Source organism: Acipenser ruthenus, chromosome 37, assembly GCF_902713425.1.
Source record: "Acipenser ruthenus chromosome 37, fAciRut3.2 maternal haplotype, whole genome shotgun sequence".
Lineage (NCBI taxonomy): Eukaryota > Metazoa > Chordata > Actinopteri > Acipenseriformes > Acipenseridae > Acipenser > Acipenser ruthenus.
The window spans coordinates 10,082,139-10,108,732 of record NC_081225.1 but is presented as its reverse complement, the minus strand read 5'-3'; the positions used below and the strand labels follow the sequence as shown (position 1 = coordinate 10,108,732).

General features: G+C 43.8%; 2 protein-coding genes across 3 annotated transcripts; one reads left to right on the top strand and one right to left on the bottom strand.

Annotated features, from left to right (window-relative positions):
* Window positions 1-977: 977 nt before the first annotated feature.
* Window positions 978-18,183, top strand: LOC117966470 (AT-rich interactive domain-containing protein 5A-like). Of its 2 annotated transcripts, none has more exons than XM_034912511.2 (7): window positions 978-1,127; window positions 5,846-5,925; window positions 10,406-10,571; window positions 10,795-10,847; window positions 12,595-12,692; window positions 13,242-13,416; window positions 14,544-18,183. In XM_034912511.2, the coding sequence occupies exons 1-7, from the start codon at window positions 1,124-1,126 to the stop codon at window positions 16,050-16,052; spliced, it is 2,085 nt and encodes a 694-aa protein (XP_034768402.2). In that variant the 5' UTR covers window positions 978-1,123; the 3' UTR covers window positions 16,053-18,183. The 2 variants fall into 2 exon arrangements, with proteins under 2 accessions (XP_034768402.2, XP_034768400.2); XM_034912509.2 differs by having other exon boundaries at window positions 5,843-5,925.
* Window positions 18,184-18,476: 293 nt separating this feature from the next.
* LOC117966444 (cytochrome c oxidase subunit 5B, mitochondrial-like) lies at window positions 18,477-22,034 on the bottom strand. Its single transcript, XM_034912465.2, has 4 exons — window positions 21,873-22,034; window positions 20,185-20,255; window positions 19,662-19,761; window positions 18,477-18,821 (listed from the first exon to the last, which is right to left on the bottom strand). Exons 1-4 carry the CDS (start codon window positions 21,970-21,972, stop codon window positions 18,709-18,711), a joined length of 384 nt encoding a protein of 127 aa, XP_034768356.2. The 5' UTR covers window positions 21,973-22,034; the 3' UTR covers window positions 18,477-18,708.
* Window positions 22,035-26,594: the final 4,560 nt, after the last annotated feature.

Here is a 26,594-nt window from a genome sequence, read left to right as displayed (position 1 = left end):
TTATACAGTTCAAATACATTGCAAGAACTTCTGACACCTATGAGAATTTCCTATACCTGCTCCGATCAACACATAGTTAACCAGTGAATCCCTTTTGTTGTGTGTAATACTGCCGGTGGCACATTCTGACAGTGCTGTTTAAGAGAAGGGACTCGGATCAGGCAAAGAACACTGTCTGTGTGGATCATGTTGTTGATGTCCAGTTGCTGACTGGGTTCAATCCCAGGTGGGGGACACTGCTGCTGTACCCTTGAGCAAGGTACTTTACCTAGATTGCTCCAGTAAAAACCCAACTGTATAAATGGGGAATTGTATGTAAAAATAATGTGATATCTTGTAACAATTGTAAGTCGCCCTGGATAAGGGCGTCTGCTAAGAAATAAATAATAATATATATCTATCTGCATGAAAACCTCTGGGTGGGAGTTTCAATTTTCGGTCAGTGATGTAGACCGCTGTGTGCTTTTAATTAGGCACCTTAAACAATTTCTCATGCGTTTTACCATGCGTGGCTCTGTGTTCCTTGTCTCTTACTATTATGAAAGTCATTAATTAAATTAGACATTCACTAATTTGCCTATTTTGACAATTTCCAGTTCCAGTGTTTTGATTTCATATGCACAACAAATCAAAGCAACAGAAGCAACGGGGTGTTGTAATATATACACTTCTCTATATCAAACCCTAGACACAGTTCACAGCAAACCGATCCATTTAGAAAGTGTACAAACGAGAAGGGGCTGTATGTATATACTGTATATCTTATAACTAAGGTTAGAAATGATTACCTAGCAGAATTTGCTTAATACGTTACCGTTAACCTGTATGGATGGAACATCGCTTAACCGCGCATTAGCTTAAATAATAAAAAAAACTACAATACCCAGAAGACCTTGCATTTAGGGGGCGTGGAGATCTGAGCTGGTCCTTCCAATCACACACACGCTACAGCATGGAACGGCAGCGGAGTTGTTTGTAAACGGAGAGAGAGTGAGAGCGGTGAGCGGAGAGCGCCCTAATGGACTAGCTAACTCGGGATATGAGCGTACTGTTACCTATCTAGAGAAAAAAAGAAAACTCATTCTTTTTGTTTTTGTATTTGTTGTTGTAGCGCTGCTTCACGATGGGTAAGTTTTAGCTGGTTACTTTTTTTTTGTAGTTGTCATTATGTATTAATATACTGCCTGCGCTAATGTATCTATTGTAATATTTAGACTTGTATAAAACATGTTTAGTGTAATGTTACGCAGCCTGCCTACTTTCCACAGTTTTTTTCTTTTCATTTTTTTTATGCATTTAATTTGTTTTTAACCCAAACGGTTTTACACCACGGCTATAATTAGCTAACGGCAACCAGGTATGTATGCTTATTAATGTATGTATTTGTTGGAATTGCAGCATTTAGGAGATAATCACACGGACAGGGCTTAAATGGTCTTGTTTTCTGGTGTTTTGTACTTGTTTTTATTCGATAAGGGACTTTGCTGTGTGCGAATCCCGTGTTTTGCCTAGTTGTGAAGATCCTGAATTATTTAGAAGAGGCTGACGCGCGAGTCCTGTATAGAGCGCTCTGCGGTGCGCAACCAGCCTGAATGATTTGTAAGCTAAATATATATATCTATAAAACACAGATGAAACAACCTTTAGCAACTCTATCCACTAAGCGTCTCTAATTACTGCGTGCGTACATAGTAGCACATGCGTGTGTACAATCTTATGCATCCTTACAATGTACTTAACGTGCGAATATTTCTGCACGATATCACCCTCACCCATTTCTGTTACAAAAGTGTACTTGCATATATCGTGCAAAAAAGAGATACACGCTAAATACATTGTAACTGTGCGTAATCACATTGTAATGATGTGTGAGCGCACATGTATTTACTAAGTAACCACCATGTAAATACACAGTAATTACAGACACTGCATGGAAAGTGTTACCCAACTTTTGCATTATCAGTTGCTTTATCGCAGTACAATGAAACGGTTTCCTCCCCAATAGATTTTCTCTAGAACAGTGGATGTGGTCGATCGCTTACAGTACATCAAAGCCGCGGCGCTTTCTCACTGCTGCTGTCGATTGGGCAAAAGCAGTCAGTTTGCACCCCCCTGCGCTACTGTGGTGGCGCTTGCTTATCACACGGGAAAAGTACAAATACAATTCGGATCGCATTCTAACTGTCGAACCCCAATCGCACCCTAAATAACACAATTCAGAATATTACACAGTAGTGCTGCTGCAGCAGTTTGGTGCTGATAGCTGGTATTGAGATGTGTACTTTATATAGAATATCGTATAGGGTTGATACAAAAGGATATCCACTCCATCAGGGGCCAGATTATATCTCACACAGTGCCGTAGTTTGTATAATATAGTTATAAATGAAGGCTCGTTTTAATGTGAAGTCATTTCCACGTGATGCAAAGAGATTACACTCTACTAAAATATACATTTATAAAAAAAAAATGCGATCTAATTTTGGTACCACTGTGACGGCTTCACTCCATTGTCCTTGCAGAACCGTTCCATTGCAGATTGTGCTAGTGTTAGTGCTAGGTAAAGTACCTTGCTCAAGGGTACAGCAGCAGTGTCCCCCACCTGGGATTGAACCCATGACCCTCCGGTCAAGAGTCCAGAGCCCTAACCACTACTCCACACTGCTGCCCCTGCAATACAATATGTATCACAATACATGTGATGGTCCGTATGGGCTACTTGTATGATGCATCATAAAACTACACATGATATGGTATCTCATGTCAAGAATCACAAGGAATGGTTGAAGCCCTAGGAAGTTTGCAGATTACCGTCGCTGATGTGCAGGTGCAATGCGATTACCATCTTTTCTTGTAGTTTACAAAATTTTGCTTCCTGTGTGGTTTACTTCCATGTACCTGAGTTTTATTATTATTTATTTCTTAGCAGACACCCTTATCCAGGGCAACTTACAACTGTTACAAGAGATCACATTTTATTTACATACAAGTACATTATTTTTTGCACATTATTTTTACATACAATTCCCATTTATACAGTGGGGTTTTTACTGGAGCAATCTAGGTAAAGTACCTTGCTCAAGGGTACAGCAGCAGTGTCCCCCACCTGGGATTGAACCCACGACCCTCCGCTCAAGAGTCCAGAGCCCTAACCACTACTCCACACCGCTGCCTGATACACATGGTTTTATTTACACTGCTACGGTCAAACCCTTTAAGACTGGACTCTATCAGCAGTTCACCAATGGACTAATCATCAAAACACAGAATCAGTCAGAGGTAGCACCCAATGGCTGACTAGACCAATTGGAAAGTGGCAGCTGACCTCAGGACCTGGCGGTCGACCAATCGCACGTCATCAATGCCATCATGTGATGGGCGGTGAAGCTGGCTTGACAAGGGCGGCGATTCTGTTCTAGACGTTAAGCAAAGCGATGGTTCCGCCAGGGAATTTAAATCTAGCTTACTCTATCCCAGTCATTTCAATGTGGTTTTATCACAGTATAACCCAGTTGTCTTGTATTAAACGGAGACACACGCACAACCGACGCTGGGGTGCTGGCATTATCAAGTAAAATAACAAAATAAAGAGTTAAGAAAAGGAAGCTGCAGTCTCCTGTAAGCCAGGAAATGCGTGATCTCGAAAGAGGAAACTTTCTCAACATGTTTCACTGTTGTTGTTTTGATGCAAGTGAAACCTGCCTGTGCTAATAATAATGATAATCAGGCGTGTTTGCGGGGGAGAGGCTGTATTCAGATAGATGCGGTTTCTGAGGTGGGAGGACTGTAAACAAGCCAAGTGTAAACAGACAGACACTTTCCAACAGTGGCACAAAAATAATAGTGTTTATAAGAATGAGACTAGCAGTGAGGTTTTTCAAATGATCAATTATCGAAAATGAACAGTAAATAAATGAGTACAGTACATTGATAATTAATAATAATAATAATAATAATAATAATAATATTAATAATAATAATAATAATAATAATAATAATAATAATAATAATAATAATAATAATAATAATACACATACAGCTACACAATAAGGCTGCAATTCCATCAATGGGTTTCTGGTGGCCTATAAACCACAAGAGCTCTAGTTCAAACATTAGAAACTTACCACAATTTTGCACTTACCACAGTTTACCACAATTTGCCATGTTATTTTTAATCTGCTTTACCAGACCTCTCTGTGCTTTACAATGCTTCCCTATGCTTTACCAGACCTCTCTGTGCTTTGCAATGCTTCCCTATGCATTACCATCCCTCTCTGTGCTTTACAATGCTTCACTATGCTTTACCATACCTCTCTATGCTTTACAATGCTTCCCTATGCTTTACCAGACCTTTCTGTGCTTTACAATACTTCCCTATGCTTTACCAGACCTCTATGTGCTTTACAATGCTTCCCTATGCTTTACCAGACCTCTCTATGCTTTACAATGCTTCCCTATGCTTTACCAGACCTATCTGTGCTTTACAATGCTTCCCTATGCTTTACCATGCCTCTCTGTGCTTTATTACACTTTGTTGTGCTTTTACTATGGGAAACTAATGGTATCTGTATAGTTTATTTGTTATGATAATCAAAGAAAAACCTTTGGAACTAGTAACGTTTATTTCTGTTAAACAAAAGCTAGTGTTGAGAATTGCATTCAAACATTCAGAAATGCTACAGGGTTATTTCAAGGAAAGTACATTGTTGCTCTGGGAAAGTCATCAATATCTGGCCTCTGGTGAGCCCAAGACTTTTGGATGATCAAACCTCTGTGTGGGTTTGGCCATTAGTCAGACACAAATGACTTCACAGATTTCCTGGAATGCCCTTAAGTGTTTATTATGTCACTTCCTGTCAAGCCACTGAAGTTCTGGGGTTCAGATTCAGGAGATATGGGGTAGTGGGGGGTCTGTCTGTCTGTCCATCCATCCATCTCTCTGGTCTTCAACATCAACTTCTTCATCGTGATTTTGGATGAACAGGAGTCTAGTTTTGATTTGTTGTGCGTATGAAAGCAAACCGACTCTAACTGTAAATAATGGAAAATTATCGAAATAGGCAAATTAGCGACTAAATCAATTGATGACTTTAATAGGCCACACATGCAATTCATTTAAAATAGTCAGAGGAAACGCAGGAGACTTTTTAGAAGTTGTTTAAGACGCCTGATTAAAGCACAAAGCGGTCGAACATTATGTCTAACAGTTTGTTTCTGTATCACCGATTACTGAGCAGAAGTTGAAATTCTCCCACCCTGAGGTTTTCACACAGGCAGGTATATAAAGGATATCAATGACCCATCTTGAGGTGTTCTGATACATCAGCACATGCATGTTCATGGCATAGGTGTTTATGTTGATTGCCTCGTTCATGGTAACTCAGTAATATTACAGAAGCAGCTATAAGCCTTTTGCAAAGTTTATTATACACAACAGGGCTGCATGACAATTTAAAGACATTTCAAATGAACCTCCTTTCTGGTTTGTGTTTTGGGGTTCCTATAAAGGTCAGAATTACATTCATACCCCAGTCAGTGGGAGGTAATTCTTTCATTTCAAGCTAGGAAGTGGTCGTGTTGTAACAGTGTGGTTGAAACTAGGCCATCCTGTTCTGGGGGGGGGGGGATTCTTAGAAAATGTGCAGCGTTGGTTATTTGGAGGAGAACTTGCTTGATCAGTGAAACTGAAGCTTTTCTGTTTCAAGGCTTTTATTTCAAGCTCATAGGTGTCTCTGAGCCTCTTAATGAGGTTTGCTTCATTTGAAAAGCGATATTAAGATCACTCTCATTGTCGTTCCTCGTGCTGGCCTGTGGCTGACGCTGTTGTCTTTGGTTTTGGAAGCAGCGTCGAACCCGAGCGATCGGGCCCACAAGAAGCCCGATCCCAGAGAGCTGAGCGAGGCGGACAGCACCGAGGAGAGCGAGGTAAGAGGCCATCACATTGAGTGTTACTCCCGATAGTTACTTGGAGTACTCAGAAATGAACTCTCTTCTTTTTCATCTGTTTATTTATCTGTTTAATTGTTTGCTTGTTTTTATTTATTTATTTATTTATTTATTTATTTATTTATTTATTAATAAACGCTGATAAACTCCCAGGAAATATGAAAACACCTTATAAGCAAGGGTATCCCAAAATGACGTGTGAAAATTGTTATATAAAATCTTTTCATAGCTGAAGAAAACTCAAAATAAGTTCTACGTTCTAGGCAGTTCGTGGAAAAAGCATCAGTCGGGTTGCAGTCCGATTTCTCGTAAATGGGCTTGAGAAGCAAGTCGAGCTGCTGAATTTCCAAGCCCAGCTTGTGAGATGAAAGCGTCGTGGTTTCTGTGGTTCAGCTGCCCAGGTGATCGCATCTACCCACCGCGCCGCTAGCAATCACAACACAGGCGCTTATCAGCCCCTTCACATCAACAGCACCCACGCGCTTTTCCGAAATTCGGATGCTGTGGAAATTTGAATGGGATGTTTGCTCGGCATATTTCGAAAACAACAGTCATTTCATGCAGGGTTTTGCTGAAAAGCAAGATTACGCAAACCGCATTCTGCACTAGCCAGTAACTCTTAGAATAATTAGTGGCTGCAAGTTCATAGGCATGCCAATACAATGTGCCTTGTTACGCAATGACAACAGGATCATAATGAGTTCAAATAGGAACGCCATAGGAAGAACAGCGATTTAATCGAAATTCATAGAACACTGTGGATATTATTTTAAAGAGTTACCTGCTAATAACCTACTGCTACAGTACCTCACCCCCCTAAGAGAAAGGGGGCTCCCTCCAGTCCAGGGCAGGTTAAAAGCATGGAGACTGAACTGCTCCCTCTCTCACCCCCCTAAGAGAAAGGGGGTTCCCTCCAGTCCAGGGCAGGTTAGAGGCATAGAGACTGAACTGCTCCCTCTCTCACCCCCCTAAGAGAAAGGGTGCTCCCTCCGGTCCAGGGCAGGCTTGAGGCAACGAGACTGAACTGCTCCCTCTCTCACCCCCTAAGAGAAAGGGTGCTCCCTCCGGTCCAGGGCAGGCTTGAGGCATGGAGACTGAACTGCTCCCTCTCTCACCCCCCTAAGAGTCTCCCTCCAGTCCAGTAATTATGAAATGTAGACAAACGTCATTTTGTCAAGAAGTCTGCGTTGGTTTTGATAATAAGGTCTTTATTAAGGTCAGTGGAGAGAGAGAGATGAATGTTACAGAGGGGTGTTGCCAGATCGTTTGTCTTTCCATCGAAGAAGGTGTGAAACCAGACATTGCTAAATGAGAAATGATTTTATATTGGTCACTGTGACGCATTTCATATTAAGTGACGCACATCCTGTTCTCTTGTATTTTCTATAAGAGGCACCCCTCAATGGCAATGCAATGGTTATGTACTAGAAAGACCCAAAGAAGCAGTATTGATTGATTGATTGATTGATTGATTGATTGATTGATTGATTTTAATTTGAAATTTTAGTTTGGTCATAATACATCCTTTTTGTATATAGGTCAGGTCATTTTTTGTATTAAAATTATTTTATGTAAAAGTGACCTCTGTGTTTTATAAATAAATAAATAAATACATAAATAAATGTTTATGAATTTTCCTATTTATTTTAGGGAAATATCAGGGTAGTAAATACTGCATATGGACAGGAAAATAGTCCAGGAAGTTTATAAAATGGTAGAAACTGTTGCATTTAAATTAGTCTTTTTGATGAGAATTTGAAGCATATGAGGGGAGCAAGTCAAGGTCCGTACATCAGACTGAGAAACAAAAATGCTATCCCTCCTAAATTAGGGCAGCTGTGTGGAGTAGTGGTTAGGGCCCCGGACTCTTGACCGGAGGGTTGTGGGTTCAATCCCAGGTGGGGGACACTGTGCTGTACCCTTGAGCAAGGTACTTTACCTAGATTGCTCCAGTAAAAACCCAACTGTATAAATGGGCAATTGTATGTAAAAATAATGTGATATCTTGTAACAATTGTAAGTCGCCCTGGATAAGGACGTCTGCTAAGAAATAAATAATAAAATTAGAATTTATTTAGGCTGTAATATAGCAATAAACACATTTACAATATAGACCGCTAAATCATATTCGCATTACTTTCTTTCATGTTTTTGATGGAAACGCATGGGATTTTATTGGTGAAAAATCTGTAAAACAAAAAAAAAACACTTTTGAGAAAGAGGGAATTTTTCAGTAAGAAACTGAAAACAAAGTCTGGTATACATTAGAGTGAATGACTCTACAACCCACAACCTTTCCACATCACTCGGGGGGAATAACACAACACTGTTGACTGCCTGAGGTATTCATAGTTCCAACAATATTGTCAGAAAAAAAAAAAACGAGAAACTGTAAACGGTTGAAATCTCACATGAACTCGGTTTTGTGGTCAGATGCAAACCGGAGCTACTCAGAACAGAAGGGTGATAACAGTTGAGCATGGGAGCAGCTGTGTGTTGTGGTGACTAAGACAGGGTTACCCCAGTCGAGAAGGAAAAGCTTGATATGATTCACGGTGCCACGTTTCCCGTAACTGTTGTTGGTTGAGAGAATTTGATTCAGTTTGAAACTGCTGCCACGGCAACAGCTCCTCTCTGCTGATTGGAGGATCCACCTGTCTCATCACCGAACAAAGGCGGGGCATGTGTTGTTGCTAATTTTGCGTATTTAAAAACATCTCGCTATCAGTGGAAATGATTAGAAAGGGTGCTAACCAAATCTTAACAGCAATTTTCTTACGTTTGTTATTGGCTGCATTACAGTAATGGTAAGATACCAATCGAGCACAGCTGGTATGAATTAATATTTTCAGCCTTATTGAAACTCGCCTAATCCCATGACGTTTCCGCATGATAAAGACCTAGGTGTTTTCCAGCTGTGTTCTATGATTCTCTCGGTCAAGAGAGAATCATAGTATTTTCTAAAGCTGTTGTCCTTTTTTTCTTCATGTTTACAGACCATTCGATCAGCTGTAATGTGATATTCCCCCTTGATAATGCCCCCCGGGAATGCTTAGTTTTTGTTCACTCTGTTGTGTAGCACAGAGAGAATAACATGGCATAAATGGAAGCTGAGCAAAAGTAAAACACTTTCCTTATCGTTTTATATCACAGCCCTAAACATGTCTACAGTTTTTGCATAACTGTGCTAGGCTACTTGAATATCATTGCTGGAGGGGGAGAGAGAGAGAGTGAAAGAGAGAGAGATGTTTAGCAAGCGATCACTGTGGGAGTTTTTTTTTCCGATTTTGTTCGGATGTGAAACTTGCATTAAGGGTTTCGATGACAAATTTCAGGAGCTGGTATTGTTGTTTTAATTTCTGCTGACAATATTGTTGGAAATGCAAATTAATGCCTCGGTCCACGGTATTTATTTCCTGCCTGGGGTTGAGACCTATCTGCAATCAGGTCGCTACAATCTCGGCGCTGTCGAGTTCAGGGGTTCTGGGGGGTCCGTCGACTGAATCTTTCTGCCGTCCCGAAGAAATCCACAGTGTTTTTTAAAACTTGTTTTGTTTTGGCAACTGTGTGTTTGGTTTGGCCGCCTTCGTCTTTGGGATGAAGAAGTCTTGCATTGCCAGCATGACATCTCCGATCTTTATCCTTCCACAGATTCTGCTTCCCGTCTCTTGTCCCAGTCTATGCTGTGCAGGCTTTGTCTTGTTCTTTCACAGTTGGCCTTTTGGAAATAGCCGACTGGCGTTTAAGATGTTGCTGTTTCGCATTTCCAGTAGACTTCAAATCTGATCGTGATGTGGTCTCTTTTTCAAAGTGGTTCCATGCTTTCTATTTTGTTCACCCTGTCTTGGTTATTTGAGAATACTAGGGTGATCTTCCTGGTGGGGGCATTTACAGATTGTGTTAAGAAGCAGTCATTGGCCACTTCCACCGTTTCCAGCTGATACCTGTGACGTTGAAGCCCCTCATGATTATGGCAACCCTTCCTTGCATCTCTAATGTATAAATGGGAGCTGTCATTGGTATCTATGTTTGGTGGTCTGTAGCACACTCCTAGCATCAGTTACCTTGACTCAGATGGATTTGCACAGGAGTTGGGTTCCATTGATGGCCACTGGTTTTACCTCTATGTCGTCGGTCTTCGCTGGGGATTCCAGAAGGATAATTGCATTGGCTCTGGCAGTCCCATGGGTTAGAGGAGCAAAGTCAGCAGGGACTGTCACCTGACAGCGCCTGGTGAGCTGTATGCTCTCCATGGGCTGGTAGCTCGCCAACATCCATTGTCGATCTCCAGGGTGTAAAGGGGCGGTTGGTTTGGGAGGACGTCCACCGACCTGTAGTTTTCCTGAGCTATTGTTGGGAGTTTGCTGCAGTGAGGGAGCGTAACTGGACAGGGGTAAAATAATTGGCTTGATCAATTATCTTGATTTGATCAAGCTTGATTTCTGTTGTTTGTCAGCAGGAGAGCACTGACATGGAATCCTCCAACTCCACAGAGGAGAAGAGCAGCGAGAGCCAATCGGAGCCCGAGGAGCAGGAGGAGAAGAGCTTTGTGGCCAATCTATACGGGTTTATGAAGGAGAGGAACACGCCCATTGAAAGGATTCCGCACCTGGGCTTCAAGCAGGGTAGGTTGCAGCATGTCACTGCAAACTTAAAAACTGTGAGTCTGATCTTTAACCAGGGGAGCTCAGTTTGACATGTTACATGCATGCAGCATGTATTCTAAAAAGGTTAAGGTTTGTATTCTGATCACTGTTTTGAGAAGTTCTTCAGGGTAATAGGGTGGGGTTAGAATGGGATGCCAACAGGTTTTTCCTAAACTTTCTTTTCCCTGCTTGTTTCCTGCAGTTAACCTGTGGAGGATATACAAGGCTGTGGAGAAACTGGGAGGATACGACTCGGTAAGCACACATGCTTACATCATTGCTTTGCATTTCTATGGGCGTTCTGTCTCAAACCCAGAGCCTTGGAATTTTTCACAACACCTCCAAGTGATCCCAAACTGTGCTTCAGTGTGCCTCGCACAGCCCAAACGAAGGGTGAAAGTGCCCTTACTGTGGTAGAGGAGCGATAACCAAGTCTTTAAAAGAGGCACATTGGCCCACAGCATTAGGTTTTGATCTAAGCTGTTGGTATTTGAAACGCGTAACATATCCCGAATTAAAGTTTAAAACAAGCACACAAAAAAAGAATCAAGGTGATAATGTTGCTAGTGCTAATACATAAGAAGGGTATTTCTGAAGCATTGTCCACGGTCCTGGTAATGAGTGATTAGGGGATATTGGGACTGCAAACCTGAGGGTTTATATTGTATGGGGATGCTGCCTTGTGCCCTGACACCCATCCGCATTGAAGGGATGGCTGTTCACAGCAAAGACTTCGACAGTCAGTACTGAGACACTGTAGCGAACGCAGCTGAGCAGGGCTGCTGCTGCCCTGGGACATTATTCATCCGAGACACGGCGCTTTCCACATCCTCCTCTTAGCATCCAGCAAAGACTAGCATGCTGCTCAAAGTAGCGCAGCCCTTCAGGAAGCAGGGGGAGAAACATTTCTCAGAGGAAAGGGCAACGCTGATGGAGGAAGGTACCGGCGCACGGGACCCCAGGGGACAGGCTAGAACTGCGGAACAAACAGTCTCCTTCAAAACACTCTTTAGACTCGGGTTCAAACTTTTTGAATTTAGCCCTGATTGAAAAGTTAGAGTCTGTGCTTAAGAGTGTGTTTAAATCTGTGGGTTTAAACTTAAGAGTGTGTTTAAATCTGCCTACAGTTTAGATGAATACAGACCCTATAAGTGTCCTACTTTCCACTTTCCAAGTACAGAAACACTTTACTGTTACATGACTTAACCCTGAGTGATCCACGTTTGTGAAAAATCAATGCAATAGAACTGTGGTGTCCTACTTTACAGTTTCCAGTGACATTGCAAAGGGGTGGAAACGCTTGTCAGTGTTTCAGTTGCGGTTGATATTCAGAGAAGCTGACGCATCACAAACGTAATGTTTGCACGGGCTTGGCTGGTCTCGAAGTGAGTTTCGTTAGCTCTAATGCTGATGAAGGTGTGCAGCCAGATCCTCTGGGACCAGGTGCTTTGCTGGGATGAGTTATTGCACGCCGGGCCGGGGAATGTGGAATTGCTGACGGGAGACAGAGCGCAGGGTGCTACCGCGTTCATCTCTGTCTTCGGCGTGGTTCCCCTGGGATCTGTGTTCCGCTATTCCAGCTGGTTGGGAGGACAGACAGAGAAGATTGGGTTGGGAGTGTGGCTCCGTCATTGACTCCCATCGCAGTGGAAAGCTCAGCAGCTCCCCCTAGACACACCAGCTGATAAACTCCTCCTCACTGGGGTGGGGGGTGGGGGTGTGTGGGGGAGAGCGCAGTCATGCGGTCATCTCTCTCTCTCTCTCTCTCTCTCTCTCGCCTGCATAGCTGTGAAGGAATGCCATCCTGTTGCCTGCCTTCTTTCATTCAAAATAAAAATGAAAATTTTTTTTTACGCTGAATCTAGGTTGTGGTCATTCATGAGTTCTGTATTGTGATGGGACCCCAGTGGAGTGTTTTATACTGTCCTAGAAGGGCTGTCCAGATCCTTGCCTGCTCCCAGATCTTCATTTCTTCTTGTGCCCCCCCCTCCTCCTCCCCCAGGTGACGGCCCGCCGGCTGTGGAAGAACGTGTACGATGAGCTGGGGGGCAGCCCGGGGAGTACCAGCGCCGCCACCTGCACCCGGCGCCACTACGAGAGGTAAGGACCCCACCGTGAGGACTTGTGTGCGAGACCTCATTTTTTTAATTCAACTTTATGAAGCAAAATCAGTTCATTCTATAAAGTGGTGCAAAGTTTTTGACCAGAGCTGTCATATTAAACAGAAGTAGAGGTTGTATTTTGAAGTGCAAAAGCAAGTGTCCCAGAGTGGCTCAGTTGGTAAAGTCAGGGTGTCATGCAGGGTCGCAACCTGGCTGTTTGAAGTAGCTGGTCTTCACTGGGGATTCCACACCCACACTTGAGTTCCTGGGTGTAAAGAGGCGATTGGCTTGGGGATTGGAGGACACCCACTGAACCTTCAGTTCTGCTCAGCTGTTGTGGAGATTTCTTCGATGAGGGAGCGGAATTCTAAATTGGGGAGAAAATCGGGGTTCTAAAATAACTGGGCTCTCTTAATTCTTCAGAAATAAAAACATGAGCATTGGAACACTCAAAAACAGTTCTGGTTCAAACGCTTGACTTTGAATGCAAGTTTCTTTTAGCAGTGTCTAAAATTCCAATACAAGTCTGTGTGCGTCCGTCCCGCAGGCTTGTGCTGCCCTTCGAGCGGAGGCTGAGGGGGGAGGAGGATAAGCCGCTGCCCGTCGCCAAACCTCGCAAACAGTACAAGAGCACCAAGGAGGGCAAGGGAGCCAGGGCCGAGGGCAAGAGGAAGAGAAGCAGCGAGGAGGAGAAGCAACTGAAAACCAGCGACTGCGATGAGGTACACGCAGGAGCCAGTTAGATCAGAGAGGAGCACTCCGAGACACACAGGCCTCATTGAGCTCCACAATACATCGTTTAGAGAGGGGAAAGCAGGACAGCTGCTTTTGTCTTTTAAACAGTTACATGTTTAATCAGCACAAATCTCTCTCATTTATATTTTTTTCTCATGTGTATATATATATTTCTAGATTGAGATTAAAGTCAATTTACCATCAAATCAGGGGGATATTGTCGAGGCAAAGGTCCTTATGAAGGGTTTGCATCTATCTAGAGAGGCGGTAGCCCGGTTGTGATTAAAAGACTCCTAAATGTCATGCTACACGTTCATATGTGTGCGCTTTTGCAATGCTGTATTTAAAGTATAGAAATGTACAGTATTTGCGTCTGTCTTAGAACTTTATTTGCACGCGTGAATCTGTCCCAATTTCCGTTGCATACACGGTAACAGCGGTGTGACTTGAAGAAAGGTATTTATAAGTCATGTCACTTCCTGCGTGGTGGAAGCCTGGGTGAATTACGCAGGTAATTTTTGTACCAGCTGCAAACATCTGAAATAGATGAAAACTACACGAGTTTCCTTTTCCTCTTAATGCCTGCGTGATTTACACCCCTCATATTGTTACTGTTTAAAGTCTTTCGTTCAGGCCGCACATACCCTGTTCTTGCTGTTAGTTCATCAGCCGAGCACGGCATTACCAGCAATGGAAAACAACGTGATAGCGTCTGTCTGGGTCTGATATTGTCCCACTGTGATGCCATTCTACCAATGGCAGCATAATCCCATTAGTGCCTTTACCATTGTCACTTAGTGCATGCTAATGCATTGCTATTGCAGTGCCGCTGTCTGCCTCTCCACTAAATAGAAGGTGCATAATACAGTGCAACGGACCTATCGAGACCTTTGAGTGAGATCAGCTCCAGGCTGGTTTGTTATAGAAGGGAGTTCACACAGCCAGTGCAACTCTCTGATCTCTTTAAACGTTCATCTCAGAGTTATAGGCTTGGCATTTATTCGTTGTGCGTTCTATCATGTTGGCAGAGCATTGGGTTGCATTTGGGGATGAAGAATAAGAAGCTTTTTGTAAAGCGCCGTTTGTGACGCCTCTTCTTTGGTTCCCCTCGCAGGTAACAGGGAAGCAGGCCGGTTGCACCCGGTGTGAGTCCGGGACCTGCCAGCACCTGCCTCGGGGATCCATACCCGCAGAAACACGAAACAAACCGGAGAACCCGAATCCCGACGGGACAGACGCTCCAGAGGAGTCTGGGAATAGGAGACCCCACGATGATTGGACCGCCAACGGACTGAGAGCTTCCCATTCGCCGCATGACCATAAAGGAAACGGCCAATCGGCTTCCATCTGCGGGTCATCCCGGCCAATCAAAAGCCTGCTGTCCAACTTCCACTTGGAAGGCAGTCACGGCGGGGTGATCTCCCCGCTGGTCAAGAAGAAGCTGATGGCGCAGGCCAGCGAGGCCGGGTCTCTGCACTTCTTCCAGACGGAGGGGAGCAAAGCCAGAGCCCGTCTCCAGCCCTCGTGTTCCAGCCCCGAAAGGCCCTCTGTGATCCACCGTGCCCAGCAACCGGAACTCAGCCCTGGCCTCGCGACTTCCAGCCGGGCCTCTGACGATGGATCTCCAGAGCCCCCTTCCTCCCCGAGTCTGTCCGCTTGCTCCACGTCTGAAGATTGCACCTCCCCGCCAGAGGACTGCACCCCCGATCGCCCTGCCTACTGCGCAAGCTTCACCTCTATCCCTTGCGTGAATGGGATCTACAAACCCCTGAGCCATAACCCTGGCAAGGATCTGCCCAGCTTCCCGCACCCCCCCAGGGGGTTCCTCGAAGTGAACCCCTACAGGAATCTGGCCGCGAGGAACACGGGCAGAGATTCCCGGGAGCAACCAACTGACCTCAGCCTTCCGCGGAGCGCCTGGAGCCCCGACAGCAAAGGCACGGAGAATGGAATCCCCTCTGCCAAGTACAGCCACCAGCCTCCCTCCTCTTTGGCCAGCTTTGGCCCAAAAGCCTGCTGGGTTCCCCCCATGTCGAGTTTTACCAAAGTGCAGCCCAAAACAGGGGAGGTGGTGCGACCAATCTTCCACCCCCGGCCAGGCCCCCAAGCCCAGGGATTCAAACCTCATGTGCCCCAGAAGAGGATGGTGGAAGACCCGGAATCCTCTGCTGCTTTCGGGAAGAAACTGCGGGTGGTGCCCCCTCTGCCTAAAGACTCCGGAGACCTCAAGGGCAAAGGGGATCTCCCCAAGCCATTCGCAACTCACAAGCTGCTGCACCCCCCAGCCAGCCTCCACCACCTCTCCTACCTGCTCCCCGGCTACAACAGGACTAGAGCCCCAGCCGGCTACCCTCTAGAGCAGCTCAAACCCTACTCCGTCCTGCAGCCCTCCCTCCACCCTTTCGTCTTCCCCTCCCTGCCAGCTCACCTAGCCGCGCCGCCCGCTGCATCCCACCCACCTGAACCGCTCTACCGCCACCTAGCTGTGGGAGGTGCGCCTCCCTTCCTCTCTCCCTATGAGTCTGCCCCTCACAACTCGCGGATCTACCCCGTCCATGTCTGGCACCCCCAAGCCAGCTATGCCATTGCCGGCCTGCATTCGTTGTACCCCACTAAACACTAAGCTGTGAGGCTGAACTGGACAGCGTCTTCGTCCCTATTCCAGCACTGCCACAGCGCTTTGGGAATATTGGGAACAAATACTGGATTTACCTCAAAACCGATTTCATGAAATACTCATGATTCAAACTCCCCATCCATGGGATAAGGTGCATTTTATTGTAGTTGATATTTTATATTGAGCCATGCCGGAAAGCATTTTGGGAACTCGATTTATCCGGCTGTGCAGGGGGGAAACCAGTTGACTCAAAATGAACTGCCAGTGTACCCCATGTTCAAAGCCGTACAGTACAAAAGATTTTGAAACATCTGTTTATTATAATTATTAATATTAATATTATTATTATTATTATTGGTGTTATTAATATGTGAATATATTTAAGGAGGACATACGCACTGAGATGTAACATCTCATTAATGAATTAAGACTTTTCAATTAAGGTCAGATTGTGGGGAGGAGCTTAGAAGCTGTTTTGAAAGCTCTGTCACGCACGAATCCTGCAAGACTCAGGGATAAAAAAAATAATAATAAAAAAATAATAATCTGGACACTGACTGCAGGCATAGGTAGTGATGGTTCTGTAACCATGGAAACCACGCGTCAATCAATCTCGAGAGCAGGAAGCTGAAGCATCAGTCCTCGTCCCTCAGTGGGTTCAGCCTTTCATTTCCATGTGTGAAACTCCGGGACAAAATCAAGTCTGTAGTTTGATGATTTCAGAAAAAAAAAAAAAAGACATTTTCCCTCGGATTTTGGCTTGTGGTAAAATGCGTGTTCCAGTTCCCACTGATCACCAGCAAAGAGGGGCTGTTCCGAACTGGGTTTGGGTTCTCAAGCGATTCGAAACACTGTAAAAACTCCAGACAGTTTGGTATCTTCTGGATTTTTATTTTTATCCACATTGCACACTGAACACTTACACTACAGCAACCAATGCAGAAAACAACGCCTACCAGGATTTCTTTAGAAAGTTCATTTGGGGGACAATGTACTTTGCCTGACCTCAGAATGAATGAGGCGTGCTTGTCACACAGACGGTTCTCGATGGCTTCCTTTGAATCACATTTTTCTTCGTCGTCAAAATTGTCACTGCTTTTTACTTGTGAGATTTTACTTGTCGCTGGACATGTGTATCTTCTCAATACATCCAGCAGGCTGGAGTTGGTATAATCTCTTCACAAGGTATATGGCACTGTGTAATATGCCGTTGAAAAAACAAAAAGACAAAAGCAGCTCCTAATAATCTATTAAGAAGGCCTGCAGCTCAGACTTCGATGATCACTGCGTTTACATGTCAAATGCATTGCAGACACTTCGATATTCTGGGGAATTGTTAGCACCTGTTACAGTTGCTTAGCAGGTGGACCCCTTTTTTCACAGTCTGAATATGTGACAGCTATTTGGATCCATTAAGAATGAGATGTACAGCTATGGCCACAAGTTTTGTTAGAGAATTAACTCATTTTGCTTCGTAGAGTCGAATGAAACCTGCTGAATAATGTTAACATATTGAATTACACACCGCTTTTAAATTTTCCATATACTTCACGAAAACAAAATGTGACATTTCAAAATCTAACATGAAATACTATACTACCATTATGGCTTCCGATAGACTTTTGTCATATCATTTTGTAGTTTCTTTGATGTTAAATAAAATATCTAAATTATACGCATATATATATATATATATATATATATTTTTTTTTAATTATGTCTCAATCCTAAAATTCTAGGGGACGCAAAACATTTGGCCAGAGCTGTAATCTGTTTCTATTGAGCAGATTGTAAACGTGGTGATTTAGTTCCCTTCTACCCTACAGTACAAACCAGTGATCCTGATTGTAAAATCTGTATATAGTTACATTGATCTCACACATCATGCTGTTTGGCAGTTAAAAGGACTAAGATTTTTTGTGTATATACAGTAATTATAATTCTAATAAATGTTTTACGCAGGTATGTAAAAATGATTTTATTGTGCGGTAGGCTGAAAATATTCACTGTATATTTTTGTAAAAAAATTAAAACAAAACTATTTTGCAAGGTGTTGTCTTAAGAATAATTGTGCCTTTTAAAATGATCTTTGTCCTTGTCAAATCGAAGATTTACTCTCCATACCAGAAATACATTTTTACATCAGACCATGGGAAAGCCACTTAGGCTAGGAGGCTGTGTGGACTGGTGGTAAAAGGGTTTGTAACCAGGAGGTCCCGGGTTCAAATCTCAGCTCAGCCACTGACTCATTGTGTGACCCTGAGCAAGTCACTTCACCTCCTTGTGCTCCGTCTTTCGGGTGAGACGTAGTTGTAAGTGACTCTGCAGCTGATGCATAGTTCACACACCCTAGTCTCTGTAAGTCGCCTTGGATAAAGGCGTCTGCTAAATAAACTAATAATAAAAAACAAAAAAGACATACGTAGGCAGTTCAGAGGTTTAAAACGCCATAAGGTTTATTAGATGATCCAGATAAATGCAACATACAGTACTTCTTATCGTAAACTGTCACAACTGGAATTTTTAGAAGTATACTTGTGTGTGTCCCGAACCATTAAATATTTCAAGTCAAAGAAAAACAGAAATGAGGTTATGCTGTTTCAAAGGAATTCTCTTGGGTTTGTTTTTTTCTTTCTTTGTTTAATACGAGTAATTGAAGAGGTTAGTGGGGCAGCTCGTGAGGGACCAGTTTGTAATGGGAGCCGCAAGACGGGCAGCGCTGAGCCTCCCCCTGGTGGAGCCAGAACCAAACTACAGCTGTGTTGTCCTCTTCACCTGCAGAGAAAGAATGACAGAAGGGAATGAATTCAGGGCTGATCTTCAGTGTCCGAGACCATTACAAATCCACTGCAAGCAAACTACAGAGTGTCTTCATTATCGTGTCATATAACAGCTTATTGGAATACAGCTTTTTTCAGTACATGATAAACATTTCACAAGTACAAAAATCTGTGGCGTCTGAGCAGACAACATTATTATTATTATTATTATTATTATTATTATTATTATTATTATTAATTTCTTAGCAGACGCCCTTATCCAGGGCGACTTACAATTGTTACAAGATATCACATTATTTTTACATACAGTTACCCATTTATACAGTTGGGTTTTTACTGGAGCAATCTAGGTAAAGTACCTTGCTCAAGGGTACAGCAGCAGTGTCCCCCACCTGGGGTTGAACCCACGACCCTCCGGTCAAGAGTCCAGAGCCCTCACCACTACTCCACACTGTTGCCCATACTCCAGCTGGCACCAGAGCCAGATTTCTGTTACTCTCATCACCACGACAGCTACAGTTTCTTCTCGAAATACATTTGAGAGTGACATGGAGGAAACTGACCATTTGGATGACCAGACCCAACCCTGTCAGTACAATTTAAACCCTGTTTCGTGCCCCTCATTGCAAAAAATCAGACAGTTAGCCTCTTTTTAACTTGTGGGACACGCATGTCCCTTCTACCTCAGACTACACAAGTTTCATTTCAAAATCACTCCCCCCCCCCCCCCCCCCCCTTTACAACAGACGGAGTGAAATTAGCTCAACTTAACGGCGCAGGACTAAAAGGTTTTTGCAGATTAGCCCTAAATGAAGAGCTTAGCTAGCAGACTTACAGATGCAGCCGACGATTCTCTTGTCGGTGATGGAGGGGACGATGTGGGGGTCTTGCTTGGTCCCGGCGTACTCCTTGGGTTTCAACATGCTGAAGGGGTCCTGGAACAGAACACAGCACAGTGAGAGGGAGTCTGGCTCGACAGAAGACCAGGGGGCAGAGTGTTTCCTAAAGCTGGGTTTGTCATTCTGGCTACACAGCAGAGCTCGTGAAAATGAAACAAAATTAAAATGAAACAAAATCCAGCAGCCACGCAATTAACCCCTCAGGCGACACTAACGTTATTCAGATGATTCGGTTTCGTATATCATGCTAGGCTCAAACGTTCTTATTTATACGCTAATGAACAATCCAGGGGGGGCTGCCAAAATAAACCCCTTTAAATTTGTGACAAGTTAACATGCTGCAGAAATACACTCAATGCTTGGACAATAATACAGATGCCATGAATTGACTATGGTGCCATGAAGCTTGTGTTACTGCCCGACACACAGTGCGAAAGCCATGCAGCTCAGTGTACATACAGAGCCAGTCTTCATAGCGTGGATAATCTTTTTCTCCATCCCAGTGGCTTGTTCCTCGTCAGTCGGGATACCTGTCAAGCATTAAAAAAATATATATATATGCCTCAATGAAAAGGAAAGTACAGCAACAAACAAACTGGGAGAGCGAGCCCATTTCTGAAACACCGCTGCCACACAGAAACCCCTGCTGGGGGAGATGAGCCAGCTCAGGCTCCTGATTACAGTGCGGGTGCAATGGTTTGCTGCAGCCCTTGCACACAACTGAATGCTCCCACTGACCACTGCTGCAAATCTAAAGGTGCAGATGCACTAATAACAACATCAATAACGGTAATCTCTGAAATAACTCAAAGGACTGAAGCGCATCGAAATTCTATCTTAAAACAGGCAATGGGATATTCGGTGAGGCTGGCTGGTGTCTATGCCACCACATTACTGCCTCTTAACCCCTTAAAGGGTCCACAAGCAATTGAGGTTTCTTCTTAAAATAGATTTCAAGCGACTCATGTATCACGGGGAGAAAACTGACCATTAAGATGACCAGATCCAAACTCTTATACCTTACTGGGTTAGCCCACCCTGCGCTAAAGATGGATAACCTCCGTCTGTCCGGTAGTTTCACAACACAGGAAACCAACGACAGGAGGAGGTCATTTGGTTCTTTAATGCTCAACCAGTTCCTAGTAGCTGATTAACCTGAAAACTGTTACTTTAAAAGGATCCCGGTGATTCATCAACTAGGTTACCCATCCCACACATGTCTACACTTCAATTCCAATTGTGTGTCCTCTGGTCCCGGTTTCTAGGCTTGGTCGACTTATTTAAAAGAATTTGCTGTCCCAAAGCCTGGCTGAGGTTAATGAAGAGGAGATTCTGGGCTGGGCAGCCCTAGAATCAATCTCAGATGAAAACAGACGTCATTAACGGACTGAGCTACCAATAGCTCCAAATAAGACAACATAACGAGCGGAGTTGTACAGGGACTTTGCATGAAGACGCAGTGATACAGCATGGCGGTCCTTCAAGTGTCCTGCCCTTGACACAGGTATACACTCAAGCACACAATGCGACACACACTGCAGGGCAACGTTACACACACACACACACACACACATACATAAATACAATACTGAACTGCTTTCAGTGCTGTACAATGTAATCACACACACACACACACACACACTTCAAGTTCAAACTCCACGTCAAGCGCTGAACTTAATTACAAATATTATTACAAATATTAACACCAGTGTCCGTCCGCCCTCCCCACGCTTGTAAAATAATTGTAGTTTTATGTATTACTTCAGCTTGTTTTGAAATAAACCGTTTACTCAATAATGCAATTACTTCCGCTATAAAAATAATATAACAGGCTCCACATCCTGCTTCTCTCTCGCATTTCATTGTGCCCGCGGTGTATCTCAGCCTACTTTTAAAAAGGGCTCCCTAAAAATATTAAAACCACGTATTAGGTTTCTTTAAGTCTTTGTTTATTAAATAAATACATATTTGTATTTAATAATCTGTTCTCAAATGTCTCACTGTGTGTCAAAGCCCAGTGAGGCCTAGCTGTTCTTGTTTCAACGCCATTGCTCGTCCTTGGCTCGCCCCCCAACTGGGTACGCTTCCTCCCCGGCGTCTCTGCCCAGAAGCTCCCCGGCTTCCACGGCCCTCTTCCCCAGACTCACCTCCAGCCGACATGCCGCGTGTGAGCGCTGGGACCGGGGCGGGACGCGCCCGGCAAGTCGCGGCGCGAACGGCCGATCTGAGCAGTAACCTTGCAGCCATTCTTATGAGCTCAAGAAGAGACGGAAGATTATCACTCTCTCACACACACCCCGACTGCGCCTGCGCCGAAGTCCCGAGTCACGTGAGAGGGCTCACTCTCACACACCCCGACTGCGCCTGCGCCGAAGTCCCGAGTCACGTGAGAGGGCTCACTCTCACACACCCCGACTGCGCTTGCGCAGAAGCCCCGAGTCACGTGAGAGGGGTGAGGTGGGAAAGGAGGAAAGTCGTGCGGTTGAGACATGCTGAAAACAACGCTCATGTTTGTTCACGCTGGGGCTGTAATATGACAATATGACACTGCGCCGTTTCCATCATACAACTCTCAGTGCTGGACACTCTATCTTCATAAAATGTCCACAAATTTAATGACTAGCTTGCAGGGTTTTTTTTTATAATGGTTGAAATCGGTGCCATTTCATACTCACTTACCCTGATGAAACTCTATAGCAAAACTAATATTCAACCAAATTATTTTATTTGTGTTTGATATTGCATTTTTCTTGGGGGAGGGGGGTATTATTTGCTCTTATTGTATTATTACTTGTACTGTAACACTTGAAATGTATTTGCTTACGATTGTAAGTCGCCCTGGATAAGGGCGTCTGCTAAGAAATAAATAATAATAATTATTATTATTATTATTTTACCTTCAGAGGAAGGTCAGTGGGCGTACTCTGATGACTAAGCCAATTCCATCTTTACACCCAGGAACTCGAGAGCGGATTTCGGCGAAATACCGCCCTCTGGAGGACAAAGGCCAGCACTGCAGGTGTCCGCCTGCGCTCACTCGGCGCCTGGCCGGTAGGGTCCGCTGTACCGCGATGAGGAGAATCAATTAGGATCGCTCCAGTTTGATTTCTTGTTTATGTAGTAAACAAGAGTAATTCATTTGAACGTGTTTTAGGTATTCATTCAAATGGAATTAAGCCTCCTTAAAAATATCTTTATTACACAACACAAAACCGGCCCTCGTGTGGCCTTGTATTCAAATTAATAACCGTGTGATTCAATCTAGAACCTGTTGTGATCAAACCAACTAATCACTGCCTTTAAAAAATAAATAAATCTGTGATTACTTGCCTTGTAAAATCCTTTTAATTTCCTTTCCTGATTTTCACACGCTCGTTTCCATAGAAATGCGTCCATGTCCCACTGTAACCTGGCCTATCATTATTATTCCACAAGATGGCACTGTGGTGCCATTTTCAACAAGGTTTACAAAACAAACAAGGCTTGCGTGGATCGCTGTTCTCCACAGCCTAGGAAAAGCAGCGATTATCACAAAACCAAGCACCCAATCAACACCAGAGCCCCTACTTCAATTAAAAGTAAGACTGCAAGTCCGGTTCGCTGAGAGATTTCTGAGCAGCACGTCTCTTCTGCTCACCAGAGAAAGGAGCTGGGGGACGGGAGAGACGGGTTCAATTATTTTAGGAGCTCTCCGATAATTATCAGTGTGGTGTAACGAGAGGAGACTCGTCAGACTGATTCGCAAGCCAGGAAACACTGCATTAGACAGGGAGATCGGACTCAATCCACACACTTTCTCACTCTCTCCCTCTCAATTTAGATTCAGTGCGCATTCCGTTCACATTCAATTCAGATTCAATTCAGATTCAATTTGGATTCAATTCAGATTCAATTCAGATTCAATTCAGATTCAATTTGGATTCAATTCAGATTCATTTTAGATTCAATTCAGATTCAATTTGGATTCAATCTAGATATCCATGCTGTGTTAATAGTGCTCAGTCAGCCTCCTCGTGTGACGATGGTGCATTTATTAGGTAGCGGGGTTTACTGTGTAAAATGTTCTCTAAAAATGACCTCAGATTATCTTTTATATTAACTTTGCAAAGCTAGCTAAATTCCATTGTATTTTCGATATTTAAAAATATATATATATTTATACCAGACTATCACATAAATATGCCATGGTTATCCTAAAAAAAATCTCAAATTTGTCTCTAAAAAAAACTTCACTAATAATAAAATGCAGATACAAAATTAATATCCCAATAGTAATAAATATGTTCACTGAACCTCCTTGTGCTCCGTCTTTCGGGTGAGACGTAGTTGTAAGTGACTCTGCAGCTGATGCATAGTCCACACACCCTAGTCTCTGTAAGTCGCCTTGGATAAAGGTGTCTGCTAAATAAACACATAATAATTAAGGGCTGTATTTTCAAAGTGATTCCTCCATTAAATGTTGAACTCCTGTTTTTTATTTTAAAGGAGAACATGTTACTTTTACGAAATGAAAAACAAAAACACACAGAGAGCACCAAAGAGGACTTCAGTAACATCACTTTGGTAAAATGAACATGCGTTTGACCTCTTTTCTAAAACACACATGAAAGACGAGAGGAAACGCTTTGACAAGACAGCCCTAAGCCTGCAGTCCAAGATATCAAACTAGAGCCTGATTTCTGATTGAGAATTTGAAGTTGACCATGCATCTTGCTTTTCACACCCGCCAAATCAATTTGTAGTGTATTCAAATTATTGCAATTTTAATGAAGCTGTCTGAATGCATTTTGGTCCCGCTGCACCTCATGTATTTCACAGCGTGTGCGCCTCTCTCTTCCATCCCTCAGGGCTGCAGAGACAGCGATCCATCCCCTGGTTCACACATTAACAGCAGCAGCTTGTGGCTTAATCAGCCCCTGCTGTGAATCAAGGTAATCTGCCCAGGAAGGAGAGTACTGAACATGTTGTAAGCTAGGATACTGTACCCTTGAAAACTACACAGAACTACAAATCATTTCTATACATCTTACCTGATATAAAATGGCATTTTGTAGGCCACATATTTTCCTGTATAAACGATCCACCTGTTATGGGAGATTCGATTTTTTAAAATTGTACGTTTTTTTTTTATCAAAGTGCTCAGATTGCACTTCTGGGAGGGAAGGAACGCAGAGACGTAGAAAATTCAGCGCTAGGAAACTGGGAAAGAGAGCCACAGTGCGAGGCTTTTGAGAGGTCGGATGTTTTTAAACTCCCAGAAGTAAGTTCTCACTAAGCAAGCCCTGCTTTTGCAATGATTCCTGTGTTTTTAATGTCTGTGCAATCTTCACGCGGGCACAGTGAGATAGCTGTGAACAAAAGTCACCACATTTTGCGCATTAACGTGACAAACAGCAATTAAAAAAAACAAATACATGTTTAGGATAATGTGCGGTAATGTCTTTTGTAATGGAAAACGTGAGACCTTTGAAGTCATGGCAATACAGATTGAGATTTACTAATTTACTGTAATCGGTCACACTTTAACACTGAGTACAGGGAAAGCCTCTCGAATCTCAACAGCTTTGATTCGGTGCAGTAGGGCGTGACACGAGAGCAGGTGAACCAACAGCCTTTAACACTGGTTTCCATAGGAGAGCAATACACACAGACAGTACTGTATGATTATTATCAGCAACAGGTGGGATCTTACAGTATGCAAGACAGATGCTGTCAGAGGCTGTCATAATGCCAACCACATTGCCCAGGACACAACTTACTCTCCCTCAATATGTACCCCTCTATACTGTAACAGTGCCCCCAACTCTCCCTCAATCTGTACCCCTCTATACTGTAACACAGCCCCCAACTCTCCCTCAATCTGTACCCCTCTATACTGTAACAGAGCCCCCAATTCTCCCTCAATCTGTACCCCTCTATACTGTAACAGAGCCCCCAATTCTCCCTCAATCTGTACCCCTCTATACTGTAACAGAGCCCCCAACTCTCCCTCAATCTGTACCCCTCTATACTGTAACACAGCCCCCAACTCTCCCTCAATCTGTACCCCTCTATACTGTAACAGAGCCCCCGACTCTCCCTCAATCTGTACCCCTCTATACTGTAACACAGCCCCCAACTCTCCCTCAATCTGTACCCCTCTATACTGTAACAGAGCCCCCGACTCTCCCTCAATCTGTACCCCTCTATACTGTAACACAGCCCCCAACTCCCCCTCAATCTGTACCCCTCTATACTGTAACAGAGCCCCCGACTCTCCATCAGTCTGTACCCCTCTATACTGTAACACAGCCCCCAACTCTCCATCAATCTGTACCCCTCTATACTGTAACACAGCCCCCAGCTCTCCCTCAATCTGTACCCCTCTATACTGTAACAGAGCCCCCAACTCTCCCTCAATCTGCACCCCTCTATACTGTAACAGAGCCCCCGACTCTCCCTCAATCTGTACCCCTCTATACTGTAACAGAACCCCCAACTCTCCCTCAATCTGTACCCCTCTATACTGTAACAGAGCCCCCAACTCTCCCTCAGTCTGCATTGTAGGTTTCTTCATGTGTTTTAAAAACCAGTTGGATTGACATGTGACTGCTGTAATTCATGCATGATTGTCAGCTATTGTCAAGGTCTTGGTCATTAGTTTCTTTGCTAGATCATTTGAGAGCTATGTTGCTGCTTTGTGAATGCTGCGACATGAGCACTACAATTAGAGCTGCCAATCTGGGCGAGAGATTGTACAGCTGTGCCTGTAATTATACTCACACTACCCTTGTCCACTGTACGCTGTACTGTTACCTGCACAAAGGGACAGATTGCCTAAGATTTTGCCTTTCTGTGGAAATGCTAGGACAGATCAATAGATGAGGAAT

Bases quoted from the DNA above. Each gene is read 5' to 3' on its own strand.
- LOC117966470 (XM_034912509.2), top strand. The intron at 5,926-10,405 runs GTAAGAGGCCAT...GTTTGTCAGCAG, and splicing joins ACAGCACCGAGGAGAGCGAG to GAGAGCACTGACATGGAATC. The intron at 13,417-14,543 runs GTACACGCAGGA...TTCCCCTCGCAG, and splicing joins AAACCAGCGACTGCGATGAG to GTAACAGGGAAGCAGGCCGG.
- LOC117966444 (XM_034912465.2), bottom strand. From the start codon at position 21,972: ATGGCTGCAAGGTTACTGCTCAGATCGGCCGTTCGCGCCGCGACTTGC. The intron at 20,256-21,872 runs GTGAGTCTGGGG...AATGCTTGACAG, and splicing joins ACGCGGCATGTCGGCTGGAG to GTATCCCGACTGACGAGGAA. The intron at 19,762-20,184 runs GTATGTACACTG...GTTCTGTTCCAG, and splicing joins ACGCTATGAAGACTGGCTCT to GACCCCTTCAGCATGTTGAA.